This window comes from Thunnus maccoyii, chromosome 16, assembly GCF_910596095.1.
Source record: "Thunnus maccoyii chromosome 16, fThuMac1.1, whole genome shotgun sequence".
Taxonomy (NCBI): domain Eukaryota; kingdom Metazoa; phylum Chordata; class Actinopteri; order Scombriformes; family Scombridae; genus Thunnus; species Thunnus maccoyii.
The window spans coordinates 18,049,576-18,064,693 of NC_056548.1; the positions used below are offsets into that span (position 1 = coordinate 18,049,576).

General features: G+C 43.1%; 1 protein-coding gene across 2 annotated transcripts in view; it reads left to right on the plus strand.

The window, feature by feature from the left end:
* Nucleotides 1-15,118, plus strand: part of LOC121880933 (latent-transforming growth factor beta-binding protein 2-like) — an 83,975-nt gene that overhangs the window by 25,216 nt on the left and 43,641 nt on the right. For both annotated transcript variants that reach the window (XM_042388568.1, XM_042388569.1), the window contains exons 4-7: nt 8,688-8,953; nt 9,939-10,124; nt 13,064-13,261; nt 14,776-15,059. In XM_042388568.1, coding sequence (XP_042244502.1) covers nt 8,688-8,953; nt 9,939-10,124; nt 13,064-13,261; nt 14,776-15,059 — 934 coding nt within the window. The remainder of the gene's footprint in view (nt 1-8,687; nt 8,954-9,938; nt 10,125-13,063; nt 13,262-14,775; nt 15,060-15,118) is intronic.

Here is a 15,118-nt window from a genome sequence, read left to right on the forward strand (position 1 = left end):
CCCAGCATCTTCAGCCAAATCCTACTCATCAAGCAGGACTGTGCAGATGCAGCTGTCAGAGGGACAAATATTGTACTGCAGTTATAGGAAGAGGGGCGCCTATCCCAGAATGCACTCCAGCCTCCAGCTCCGGAGCTGAGGCAGATGGAGACAGCATCAATCAGGCTCATCTCCCAGATATGGGGCATGGTGTTGAAAGCATAAATTAGCAGTATGTCTGTGCATGGGACCAGTTAATCCATTCAGATGTCAGGATGGAGGGGTTCCTGTGGGCCTGAGCAATGCAGTAGATCTCAACTTCCAGCTCCAAAAGCGACAAATGGACACATCTAACAGCTCAAACCTCCACACATATGAATTTCTTGTTTCTTTAATATCTAGATGTGAAAACCTAACTTTGTGTTGGCCTTCTTGATCGTGCATTTTTCCCTCATGTTCTCTGCAAACCTCCGGCAAAGTTTTTATTGCTTTTCAAACCGACGTTACAGGCCCGTTCAAAAGCTTCCTCAATCACCTCACTTATTGGAAACCCTCTTTGGCCTGTTGTCAGAGCAGTCTGACATATGACACTGGCCAGCGTAGGCATAGCCTCAGTCAGCACTTTGTAATGGCTCTTCCTGCTGAACTGTCTTGTGGCATTTTACTGAGTGAATGATCAGAACAACTACAATAAACTGGAGAGTATTGAATGGCCTCTCAGCTCACCATGTCTCCAGGCATTTTGATTCTGGCCCCTGAACCACAGCAACCACATTGCTTTACTTCTATCCAGAATCAGGCCCTTCTGGATCTCTTGTAGCTTGGAAAATTCAATTTATAAATGCTAAAGGTGAAAACAGACAGGTTGGCACTGCAATTGCCCCCCTGGAGATGAAAAGGGAACTGTTTATTTCACAGCTTTTGGCCTGTGATTGAGTAGACGGGAGTAGTCATATGTTTTGATCATGTAATGTCTGAAAACCTCAATGAGGTCAAATTTACAGAAAATCTATTTTCATGCAGGCAGTGGGGGAAATTATACCTATAAAATTAAGTGGAACTTAATCTCTTCATTTGTCTGTGTAGCACTTTGACTGATCCAAATAACAGTCTTTGCTAAATAAATTTCTCAAGAACCTTTGCTGCTTTCCATTCTGCGTTAGGCCCAGTTGTTGCTCTAATATAAGCCTCATCCCCTGGGGGGAGGAAAAAAAAAGCTTTCTGAATCAATCCAACCCCACTGTAATTCATTTCACCCAGGCCCTGGCTGCTACTAGCGAGATTCCTGGAAGGCCGTCCAGACAGAGAGAGCATGATTTAATCCAGCCTCCATGGCTGGTGCGATAAGCCCTCAGACACACCCAGATTTTCACAAGGGGAAATATTCTGCCAGGACCTACAATTATCCAAGTCATAATGACTAGAGATGTTATCAAAGAAAGACTGGGCCTTAATTGCTCACTGATGTTTGGCCTTATGCGGCCACGTATATGAGAAGAACTTGTCCTTGTTTCAGGAGAAAGAAGCTTATCGTTAAAGCCCTGCACATGTTTCTGTGCTGGTGTTTTCTGTTATTCCTAGTTTAGTATGGGACATATAATGGACTACTGGCACTGCCGGCAACTTTGGCTCTAATTTCCAAGCGTTTTTTATTTTTCCCTCTATTTTGACTATTCACAACTTGTCATTTATATAATTGGGTTTTGTATGAATTAAACACATGAAATATAATGTGTTAGGCTTGGTGCTGGAAGGTTGATTTTGTTACCTTTGGACAGAGCCAGGCTAGCTGCTTCCCACTGTTCCAAGTCTTTATTGTAAGGTAAGGGGTATGTTATGCTACAACAAGAATGAGTTCGTTCAACATGTTGTTGTCCAACCACGTCAGTAACAGCCCCTTCATATTTACTGCATAGACATTACTATCAATCTTCTCTTTTAACCCCCAGAAAGAAAGCTAATAAGTGTGCTTTCCAAAATTTCAAATTATTCTTTTAAAACAGCATCAATAGTAATGCAGATTTGACGTGCAAGCCTCTCAAGTGCAGAATTAGCTTGCAAAACAAGTTGTGAATATAGCCAAGACTTTGGAGGTTTAAACATTTACTACCAGAGATTAAACATTCACAAAAAGCTGTAATTTAAGGTCAGATTTTACTGTGACAGAGGCTGGTGTTGAGTTATTTTTGAACTTCCAATGAACACAAACTGTACCACCATGCTTTTACATGACCTTGTTGCCATGAGGAACACACAACAACAGTGTAATGAAAATGCCCCTGGGATTGGATATGATATTTATTGGTGCATGCTAAGGATCAGACCTCAGAATTTTATTGAAAGAAACACACACGGACCTCAGTGGTGAATGATGAATGGATGAAGGCGTTCTGCATAAAGCCTGAGAAATGAGATATGTGACCACAGTGGGGTTTGACCACTGGTGGTACAGATGGCTTGGTGCACTGACTGGATGGATAAGAAAGGAATAACTCTTTCTCAGCCCGCAGAGACTTCTTTCACCTCCTAAAATACACCAAGACTGTTAAGACAGACCGAATTCTGAATTCAACTTTTCCCCTCTTTTCCTGTGGGCTTGGAGTGCTAGATCAAATATGGGAAAGCAACCCCATCTTCTCAAAGTAAAAACAAAATAGGCTTAAAATATCCAATTAGTAATTAATTTTTTATCAAGTATCAGATATAAAAGCTTACTTTTTGCTAAATCAAATCCTGAACAAAACATGTCATACTTGGCAACAGGAATCCCAGTCAACCTACGATATCATCTTGACTCCTAATCTAGAATGTTTTCTCTTTTCCTAGCTACATCGTGGTTAATGTTTTGGATGTCACAGAGATTCATAACACTGTTGGGCTTTGAATAGCAAAACATGAACAAGAGTCAAGTGTGTATGTCTTTGCTAATGTTCTTGAATAACACCTCCCGGGAGTAGTTTCAGCAGTCTGCACTCTCCTTCCTTGTCTGCAAGCTTTAGCCTGTGAAATGGAGCACCATCTGTTGTAAAGCCTTTTTCTGAAAAACATCTCTCTCTTGACATTCTTAAACCTAAAATCAAGAACAGAAATACACATGATCTCTGTCCACTTCAATATGTTCCCAGTGGTGGTCTAATGGTGCCTCCTATGAAAAATATAGTGTTTGTGCTCTGGGTATATTCTTTTATCACAGACCATCTGAATCTAAATCTGTTACTTTGACACTTGAAACACTTAAAAGCTTTGGAATAGGGCCAATATGCTTTGTTGCATCCAAAAACTGTTCGTACCCCTTACATAGTGCTCTGTATAGATCTCAGTGCTGCTTCTTTGACTGAATGTCCCCAATACACTCATAAATCTTCTCCTCCTTTGTTGCCAACAGTGTTTGCAGTGGTTGAGCAGTACAAAGTTCTCATTGTTTTAGCTGCTGTTTGCACAATTTTTTAGATTTCTGCTGTTCCCTCCAGTTAGACTGATGATCTGCATATAGGAGCGCAAGCTTTGAAATGAACAATAGTCTTTAACGCATTCTCTGAATGAGATGAATGTGTGTAAACTTTGATTTACACTTGGTCTTTGATGACCATCATTTACTCTCCCATTTACCAAGTAGCCTTCAAATTGCCCTAATTATGTGCAGCTCTTATGTAATAAGGGGTTTTGGCTGAGGCTGCCTCTTGGAAAGAGGTAAATGGAACCATTAAACATTTTGTTTAAATAAAAAGAATAATGACTCGATTTTCCTTTGCAGGATAGAGTGAGTCTTGTGTTGATTGGTTGTAAACCTACCGATGGTTCCAGAGGATTGCCACTCGTCGCTCTGGAGGTCATATCCAGTCCAACACAAAGAGAACTGTGATGGGGCGAAGTGACAAAGCTGGGAGCTATCAGATGGTGCGATGTGACCCAGATTGGGATGCTCATGCCAGACACTTCTGCCTGCTGTCAGACTGTCTTGTTTAGACAGTCTGTTCAAAGCCAAATGGCTCCATCCAACTTCCAGACAAGCTCTTCATATCAGTCTATTTTCTGCATTAGCTGCCATAAGCCAACAATCCAAGCCATTAGATGTGGGTTCAGACTTTGGTATTCTCAAACAAATCAAAATGAAAAATGAGCTTTGCCAAGGTAGACTTGTGTTGAGTGTCAAGTGCTGAGAGGGCTGGTGAAAACCATTTATATCACAATCCAGTACCTCTTTCCATCCTACTTGGCATCCTACTGTAAGCCAAGAAAAACTAGGTTCTCTGTCTGAAATACATTAGTTGTACCTGACAAATAAGCTTCATTTCATATGGAAAATTACAGAGACAGAAGATAATGAAAGCACCCACACTGAGCTGTTAGTGAATGAATCAGCTGTGGTCCATACGTTACTGCGCTGTGTTTCACATAAACACTGTTCTGGGCTCGTCATGCAGAGTAGGCTACGGAGATGGTTTAAGATGTAAACAATTCCTGAGGATCTGGGTCACTACATGTATGAGTGTGTGTGTGTGTGTGTGTGTGTGTGTCTATGTGTGGGTGTGTGTGTGAATGTTTTGGGTGAACAGAATCAACAGATAAATCCAGAATTTCCCCATCTATCTAAGACCCTGCTGTTTTCCAGTGGAACCACTAGGATGATGGGGAGCGGTGTTTTCCAAGCCCTGAGTATGGGGTTTTCTGGCACTTCAACAAAGCCACCTAACGGAATTTCACCACAAAACACCCCCTTCCCCTCAACACACTCTCATCATAAACTTCAAAGTACACCTAGCATTTTGCTTGGCAGTGTAATTCTTTGGGCACTATTAACAGCATGGTTCATGTACAGGATCGGCAGAAGCTCAGAGATTCAGATGGTTTTTGACTGTGCCTCCAGTTCTTGGACCTGGCTTTTGTTTTCACAATGCTTGACTGTGTGCTGTTTGCTCTGAAAAACGACCTCCTCTCCAGCTCATCTGGGTCAAGAGGCACTGTTGGAACTGCCATACATGCTGCCTATCATGCCTTCATGAGAATTAGCCTAATATTCACATGCCGTAATGCCGCCATGAGTTCAAAGATAAGGAGCAATAGTGCCAAGTAATAGTTTTGCAACATATTGGAAGCTTTATAGTGTTGTTTCATGCACAGTGTTGATTCTTGGCTATCTCTGTGATTTGTAATTTCCTTAAATGTGATGAGGTTTAGTTCTAATTGCTTTCCATACATGAATGAATGATGATGAGTGGAAGTGGACAGCGCCAATGGCTTTATGTCTTAGTCGGAGACCTCCTTTGCTATCAGACATAAACTGAAGCTTTGATCAAGTGTTTGGACTGAGATTTATCGGCGCAATAGAATTGATTGTTTCTGTTTGAATATAATTATTGAGCACATGTTCTGAGCTTAAGAAATACAAGTCTTACACTTAATGCAAGTGTGTCTCCCTAATGTAATCAATGTGTCTAAATGATAAAACGTTATTTGGACTCATGATTTCAACATCATGGATTCATGGATGTCTATAATGCTTTTTCTTTGGTCATTGCTGTATTTAATTAAAAGATATGTCCAGCATTTTTAAAATACACTTACTCTTTTTCTTTCCGAGTTAGATGAGAGGATTGATACTGTCATGTCTGGGTTAGTATGTGGAGCTAGAGCCAGCTAAAACTTTTGCATAAAGTATGGAAGCAGGGGAAAACAACTAGTCTGGCTCTCTAAATTCAAAAACACTCCTGCCAACACATCGAAAGCTCACAAATTAGGACATATTTTGTTTGTTTGGTTTTTGCAGGAGTTATCTGCTGTGACTGTTTCTTGGCGAATGAGTCTTGTTGCACTGATGTTGCCAAGGAAGCAGTGGCTACAGCTGATAGGTGGATACATAAACTGTTGTTTGTCAAGAAATAGTTGTAGCACGGAGAACCACAAACTGTAGATTTTAAATTTCTGTTTGTGTAGATTAAAGAAACAAGTTGTATAAATGAGCTTTACAGGTGCTGGAAGGTGTATTTTTGGACTTTGGACAACTTTATGCTGTACTAACCACTTCCTGGCTCCAGCTCTGTACCTCTGTACCTCACACGGACCCCAGCAGACCCTCACGGACTTTCAGATGCGGAAACTATCATTTCAGCTTAACACATAAACATGAGGGTGGTATGAATCTTCCTAATTGATATTTTTGGGTCGCTGGGGGCAGGGCAACAAGCTACCTTATAAAGTTGCAGTATAATCATGAGACTAATTTAGAGTTGTGTTTCTTGCCACCTGGCCATTGTAAGTTCAATATTCATTTCCTTTTAGTTCTGGTTTTGCTCTTCAGTAAAGTCTGGGGGATATACATGGCTCTTTACCTGATAAATGCTCCACTCTTGTCACCAAAGTTGCTAAATCTTTCTGTTTTTTGGTGCAGCAGTCAGGTAGCATATGGTGGGTTTATGAAAGTCTTTTTTTGCTGAAAAGAGCTGCCTGTGTCTATAAATCAAATTAGTAAAGATGTGCACCGTAGAACCAAAACTATGAGCTAAGTTGAGTAGAGGGGAAATGCAGAGTTGGGTGATAATTCACTGGGAGCGATAAGGTTCACATTATACATGCATTAGTAATATAAAAATACTGATAAGAGTAGAGTCAAGACGAACCTACTGTAATATTGAGGACTCCACTTACAACTTGTAGATATAAGCTTGGAAGCAAACAGCATCAGAAATAAAGTCAAATTCTGTAAATTCAATATATTTTCCCTCTCATTTTTAACAGATTGCCTTGTTTCTGTCTTTGCACCATATGCTCATTCAGCAGCTCTCTTACCAGGTCCATCAGTGATTTAATTAAAACTGTATGGACCATCATTTGATACCCAAAACATTTTTCCATCTGTAAGTTCAAACCATGTTCCATGTAATCTTGGCAGAGGTCTTCAAAATTGCTTTCAAGTCACCCAGAACAAGGCGGGGGAATTGTTCCTCCTTGGATCGCTGGGGCCTTGAAGTTCCTAATGATGACATCAAACGTGCAGAGGGAGTCGTGCTTGCCCTCACCGCCCCCCTGATCTGCAGGCAGAGAGGGCAGCGGTGAGCTCATGCTGCGAGGAAGTCACTTTGCTGTTGAAAGTGAGATAGACAGAAACAGCAACATCTGGCTTAGCCCAGGAAGTGAGGCAGGATACTTGCAGGCCAGGTGTCATCGTTAACGCTGGAAAAACCCAATCATGATTTGGAGTGGACGGTGTAGCTGAGATAGCAACCTCCTGTCCATCCTTACCACCTTGACCCAAGCACCTCTTGTTTCCCGGTGTCACGTCCTATCTCCGGGACCCGCCCTGAAGATTTAGGATCTAGGTCAGCAGCTGTCAGCTATAGATGCTGCTGCCTGTTGTCTTTCAAAAAGATGACGTGAGGGACCATTATCAAATGTTTGTCTCCCTTTTCCCCTTCTCATTTAGTGTCCTGTTCCCCTTGGCAACAGGAATGTAGTTTGTGAATAAAGAGACATGCATAGGCTTGTGCTACATCTAGCACAGCTGGGATGGGGCGTGTGTGTGTGTACTCAATTGTGTGTGCATGTATGCATTTTTGTAGAGCATGCACATATGTGTTTATTTGTCTCATTCTTGTTGTGTATCTGTGGTTTCAGTGTGTAAATACGTGGCGTGTGGCTTAAAACCAGTTAATGTGTGGTTTATATCCTCATTTAGGGTTTGATTACAGCCTAAATTACCTCACAGAGCCACAGGTGTGGTTTGTAGAAGCATTCTTCTGATCTACCCAGCCTAGTTCATCTTTGTCTTGCTCTGCTGACCGTCTGTCAGAGCAGATCAGTGGGATCCAGATGTTTTTCACAGGGCTGAATCCCAGAACTCCCCAAGCTTTCCTAGACTTCCAGAGCCCAGGTAGGCCTGTCTGGCTCTCTGTCTGTCTGAGAGGCACGCGCCTCCCCCAGGTCGCTCACGTGAGCTCAGCTTCCAGGTCGTGCAACACAGGCTCAGTAATTGACCCAAATCAAATGCTCACCGGTAAAAAACGTGCCCCTCGCAGCCCCGTTTGAGCTTTGTTCTTCGACCCTAGTTTTAATACTTCCTCCAGCCTGGTGCAACACTCAGGATGTTGCTCCCTGGTTGGCCACAGTCAGACAGAACATGGAGTTCATAATCTAGTCAAGCAGACACAATGGGTGATGGAAAGGTTTTGTAGTCCTAATGGAAAGACCTAATGTGTTTAATCACAGTCATTTCTCCGAGGCAAACAGACCAGCCACACACAGGCACTCACACACAAACTGGGACTGGTGAATCTTATTCCCTTTGGTTGCCTGATACTTTATTTTTTGTTAATCAGTGATGAATAATCTTCTCTTACGAAATGTCTTTAATGTCAAACAGAGTCTTTCATTAATTAGTGAAGGTCATGGCTCTCTGACTTACAGCAGATGTTAGTTGAGAAACCCTGTGCTTAAAGAATGATATGGTATTATTAATTTAATTAAAACAAAATTATTTCCAAATCATTGTGTCTCATCTATAAAATCAATTAAGCCAAGTTATGACCTAAGACAGCATGTTTGTCTCTCAGGAATATTATTTTCTGTTGCACATACTCACCATGCTTAAATGGATTTCACGCTGATGCACATACGTTGGTGATGGGTGTATCTGTCTGAGTGTATATATGTGCGGGACATTAGCTTTTGTCTGAGGTCATGTGTTTATGGTCTTGTGATGATGTGATCGACAGGACCCAAGTGAGACGGGGACCCCCTGACTCCTCCCCTCAGCAGACCGGGACCTCCCGCACTGTGAAACGCTATCCGTCTTCCTCTGGGCCTATCACCTCCAATGCTCTGCCCAGTGGCAATAACTATGCTAACAGCCACGGAAATGAGCACAGGAACTGGCACGGACACAGAAATGGGCATAGCAACGTACACTCCTTTAACACTCACAGGCCAGCCAGCGACAGCCAGCTACATGGACAGTTCAACAATGCATTATCACCAGCAGGTAAAAAAGTTTTTGTATCTGTTGCATGCTCTGAAATGAATATCATAAAACTTGGATCTGTTCTCACTACATGCATGGTATACTTAACATTTATGCTCTCCTTAGCCACATCAAAACAAACACAAGCCATTCTGGTGAGGCTAGAATACATACATACACATCCTGTGGTGTCATTGCTAAATGGAACATCAGCCACAAGGAAAAGAATTGGCAGCATCCCAGGCTGCACTTCCCTTCTCCCACTGTCCACCCAACCCCACCCCCTTTGTAGTCTGTGTCACACCAGACAAAGTTTGATATCAAAGCTGCATGCACTGCATGAGCATGCATATGTGTGTGTGCTGCTGGGCCACAAACATTCATCTGTTGGAGAGGAGTATGAGCAGCGTGTGTGTACTTGTGTATTTGCACAGTTACATGCTTTGATATCTTTGGAAATCTGCACTGTCACCTCTCTGACGTGACAGGAACTGAACCTTGGCACCTCTACCCACAACAAAATGAAATGAGATCTCGTCTTTCATAATTTTCATCCCTCTTTCACTTGTTCATCTTCCTCTGATCCACTATCCAGTGTACACAGCTGTCTGCTGTTCAAGTTTCTCTTGTTTTTTAGCTGTGTACCAGGGCAACGGCTGTTGAACAGCTTCCCACCATTACACAACGTTCACTTGCACTCACGCTCTCTTTGTCTCTTTCACACATACACACATCCGAAACACCTTCTCCCGTAGATAAAGTGCTTGGAGGCTAGCCCGATACCTAATAGTATTCTCTCTCCCATTTGCTGGCCTGTGGCGCATCACTCGTTCAGCTGCAGCGTGCCACTGGCCCGCTGTCAGCACACACCCTTGCACACTTATAAAACTCCTGTTGCCCAGACTGGGAGTGTGTCACAGTGAGGCTGACGGAGAAAGGATGCAGCTCGTCTCCGGTTTACCTCTGCTGCTGTTCCTTCTCAACCAGGTCTGTGTGTGTTTTCCAGGGGCCAACCTTACCTCCAACCTGGACCGCATTAAGATCGTCTTCACTCCCATGATGTGCCGCAGGTTGTGTAGTAGTGGACGCTGCTACAACAGCTGTGAGAAAGGAGACATCACCACGGTCTACAGCGAGACTGCGTACCAGCAACAACAGCAGCAGCAGCCAAAGACCCAAGGCTTCCGTCTTTGTGAGTGTCAACTTCAGGCCTTCTGATTAACAGTGATACTTGTCTACCGGTTTTTCTCTACTACTCTCTCTTGTCTCTTCATTTCTCTCATCCTCTCACTCTCACTGTCTCTCTTGCTTATTTTCTGATTCTCACACACTTTCCCTATGTGTCCATTCTAGTTTCTCATTCCTTTTTTTATGGGGTGAGCTTGACAAAATGGGTTCTCAGTGGCATGCTGTCTCTTCTGAATACCAAGCTCAGAAAGGAGGCAAAGTGGTGGAGATTAAAGCTGAGAGCAATGCTAAAAAAAATCTCACTGTCAAAGAGAAGGAGAGACAGAGAACGCAAGAGAGAAAAGGGTAGAGCAGATTAAAAGTGGGCTCTGTAAAAAGGAGGCTAATCTCCCCTCGCACACACACACACACGTGGAGTTGGTGGTCCCACGCTCCCAACACTTAGCCCCATCTCTTTGCGGTTTACACCTCGCGGTTGGCCCCGCCGTTAACCATTTAACGTGCTCCCTGGGAGAGCAGGAATGAATGAAAGAGGAGAGGGAGAGGCAGAAACAGAGAAAGAGTAGCAGCATGAACAGGATTTTATAGGGATTACATTAAACCTGCCATTTATCCGGGGGGCTTTGCTCCAAATTCACACAGGAGTGTCCATGGGAAGGGAGGGGGCGGTCAATGCCAAGGGGAGGGTCGTAGCCCTGCATGTTTCTTACTTTTCTCATCAGTTGCAAAGGTCCAGCTAGGGCTCAGACTAATTACTACTTGCGGTTTAGAGGTGAAGGGTGCACATACCACACACATATACATACAAGTCCTCTCCAGTCACAAGTCACATAAATACAAACTCAAGCACACATACAAGCAATCAACCTTCACCTAAGTGCACTAGGCTCTTTGGGGAGGACCTAGCTGACTTATGAATATATAAACAGGCTGATGTTGCAGATTTATGTGCCCATTAATGGGGTTTTGGAACGTGGTATAGATATTCCAAACACTTCAGCGTCCTGGCAGAGGCCTTCCACAAGATTACATTCCTGGCACCTCCACTTCTTCCTAAGGCAGCGCTTTGTTTTCATGCCCCATTTTTATTCTCCAGAAATCTCCATTCACTATGTAAAAGCACGTGTTCAAGAGTGTGTTAAAAAGAGATGCTTTCCATTTAGGCTTCCATCCTGTTATTGCTCGGGCGTGCGTGCTCGTCGAGGAATGTCAAGTGGACAGCAAACAGTTATCTCATGCTGTTGTTATGTTCCCAACACAGTGCAGCAAAATCTGGCTGGATAATTATAACAGGCTCCCTTGATACGCACCCTGTGCACAACACTTACTTTAAAGCCTGATATTAGATTGGGTAAAAATCTGTTTATTGAGTGAGAAGTGTGTGCGTATGTATGGCTGTTTGGTTGTTAGAGCTTGTTAAATGGACAGACAGATAGGCAGACAGGGAGTGTGGTGTGCAGAGTCAACAGTAGGTTGTTGTCTAAGAATAGTTCTTGCCCCATGCCGGAGTGGGACTGGCCTGACACAGACCAGTGCAGACCTGCATCCCACATTGAGAGGATAATTTAGCCAGTATGTCTAATCACAGGAGACCTTCCTGTGTGTTTGGACACCAACACTGGACCTCTCGTACTCTCCATCCACATCTATTTTTTCATTGCTAATTCCCTCTATTCCCGCCTCTATTCTGTTTTCAATCTATTCTATTCACATTTTCCTCTCCTAATCACTTTCTTTCCCTATCTGTTACTCTTCTGTTCTTATTCCATCCCTCCCTTTCTTCCTCCAGGCTCACTGTTGTTAATGCTTTGTGACAAGAGGCTCATTACCTACATGCCATCGAGACTGTCCAGCGCCTCTCTGTTCGCTGTTTGCACCCTGTTAGTGTGTTACTGTCTGTCGCAATGACACAGAGAGGATGCAGCACACAGCATGTTTCCATCACTCGGCTCCTCTTTCATCTCATAGTATGCCGGCCAACCGTATCTCCAACTGTCTTGTAAAGTAGTCCTCATATTCGTGATGTGTGGTATGGCTGAACTGAAAAAGTGTACCGCTTCACTTTTTCATCCTTTGTGCCCCAGAATGGTTCTTTTCTTATTCGTCATGGTTTGATAGATTTTTTTCATTTGATAGTCTTTGATGTTTTGAGTTAGAAGAGGTCAGGTCAGAGCGATTCTGTAGATGGGAGCAAGCTTAGGTATGTAGGGTGCTCGGCTGGCACCCATCCCTTATGCCAAAAGATAAGACCAATGAAAGGGCTGTGAAAGCAGTACTGTCAAACACCATCTGGCCAATGCCGGCCTTTCCTTTTCTCTCTCTTGCCATGGTAAATTGCAAACTATAAATCAAACTCTAGACTGAGCACGTTTTCAATGTTCTTACAAGGTTAAGGCCAGTTGTCCTACATTGAAATTTTGAACAAGATTTGATAGTTTGGAAATTTCTTTTTTTTTTGTCCTGCTTCCAACCAAGCAAATGTTCCATGTACTTGTTATTTTTCTCAGAATTATTAAAGGATGAATCATAAGTCATCGCTCTGCACACGAGTATGTAATTACCGATGTGAGGCAAAACATACCGGTGAAGGAGGTGCAGCAAGAGGGGCAGTGCCCTCAGGACAAAGTTGAAACTTTATCACCGTCATGTGGAATGAGGTGTCTGGTAGTGCCAGAATAGAGAACAGCAGGATCATTGCTAACCATTGCAAACAAAGCTTGTCCACATGAAGCCTCAGCACATGCCCCTCCTATTAGGACTACCCCTTCTGTTTCTTATTACTGGTATAGATCCTTGTGTACGAGGATGCATAAACCTGTGCAATAAATGTGGCTTGTTGCTTACGCCAACAAATATCTCACTTGCAATAACCTCTCCTTTTTTTCTCTTTACCTCTTTTCCTGACACACCCACCCCTCTTGTTCACCTTCTTCTTCTCTGCAGTTTTCTGTCAGATCCCCTGTCTTAATGGAGGCCGATGCATCGGCAGGGACGTGTGCTGGTGTCCATCCAACTCAACGGGGAAGTTTTGCCACCTGCCAGCCCCACCTCCTGCCAGAACACCCCCTCATGACGCCAGCAACTCGGGACCAAAGACTCCATCCCAGTCCATGTACACTCTACCACTGTCCAATCAACAAGGTAAGCAGCCCGTGCTGTGACCCATGGGAGGGCAGTCTTCATCCTTCCACTGACCTCTTTTAAGGCCCAGTCACACCAGAGAGTGGCATAGCAAAATTAATTTACTACTTTTGGAGCCAGTTGGCAAACTACTCTAGCTGGAGAGTTAACAGTCAGTCACAACAGCTCAAGCCCAAGCTTCTTTTTATTTTGACTGTACTCCCTAAGCAGTTTATACTCTGACAGTGGACACAGCTAAAAAGCTATCATCGCCTCTTCCATTTTGGAGTCTTGGCTCTTCCTTCCCCCAAAGGTCAACACTGTCAAAACAGCTTGCTATTGGTCAACAGTGCTAGTTTGCCAAAGTTGAACTTTGATGCAAAAGATTTACTTCTACCCTGTGAGCAAATCCACTGATTGAATGATTTTGCCAGTAAATTTCACTGTTTTAAATACTGGTGTGATGAAACCTTTATTCTTTGCAAATTGCTCCACTTCTCCTTATGATAACAGTTCTTTTTTATATGCACACAAGTTTACTCCCTGATTTTCAACACTGTTTACTTTGTAGTGCTCTTGCCTTTGCGGGCCAGCAGTGGAGGTAAGACTCTATTTTGAGCAGAATAAGTAATGGATGACTCAGTGGAAGTCCTCATTGTTCGCACAATGCTGCTTTTATCAGACAGAAGGGGATATTAGAAACAGAACAAGGCAACATCATGAAGTTATAAGAAGAAATATAGAAATGAAAGATTTGCTCACTTTCCATTTTCTCCTAGTATCATTTTTTATTCCATCCTTGCGTCTTGCTCAGCATTTCACTCTGTCTAACACTAAGTAAAAGCAGAAGGTCTGTCTTAGGTAATTTAAAAGTTGATCCATCATCCATTTTGAATTAAATTACATGAATAATCATAATTAAATGACGTGAGTCCAACGTCCATATTGTCATGTCACAACCAAGAAATTCGAAAATCTGTATGCTTTATATATGCACAGAGGCAATTTCATGTCCAAAACTCTTGATAAGGTCTACTTCTTCTCTTTGGACTCTCCCTGCTGTCTGTCTGTGAGACTGTGATTCATGACAGTGGGTCAGGATTCTGGGAAAAAGCCCTGGCACTCCCCGAAGATAGATGCTTCCCCTCTGTCAGAAGGACAAAAGAGCTCATTCTCCACATTGCAACATCTTTTCAACTCTTCAGCAAATCTGTTTTTGGTCTTTAAGATGATTTGATTTAAATCATAGAATCCAAAACTCTTTTTGTTGTTGTTGTTTTGTAGTATCCTAATAGCATCTTCACTGCCGGGAATTCCCCATGAAGATCTCATAACTCAATGATGAAGAAAACTAAGTGTGTGTTGAACAAATTTGTGCAGGATGTTAGCTGATTAGTTGTTATACTGTAGCATGTGTATACAACTCTTATCCCTTAGCTGACAATGCTTCCACTTAATTAATACTTCATTAATTCAAATTTTAGATAATAAAGCATTCTCTATATTATATAAACTGTGGATCTCCCTTCCTCCAGTGTCTCTCCACCCATCCTTGGTGAACGTCCACATTCAGCACCCTCCAGAGGCCGAGGTCCAGGTCCACCAAGTAGCCCGGGTCCAGCCTGGTCAGAGGTCGGCCACCACAGAAGGGGCTCACTCTGTCCAGCAGCGCTCCCAACCCGGGAATGGACATGAATCCACCAATGATCATAGCAGCAGACACAGACACACCAATGACAACGGCCATGGCCATGCCAGACCACATAACCGTCAGAATGGACATGTGGGAAGATGCTTTCAGGAAACAGTCGACGGACAGGTATTGTGTTAAGTCATTACTATGTACACACTATGTACACAGTCATCATTAGCTGATCT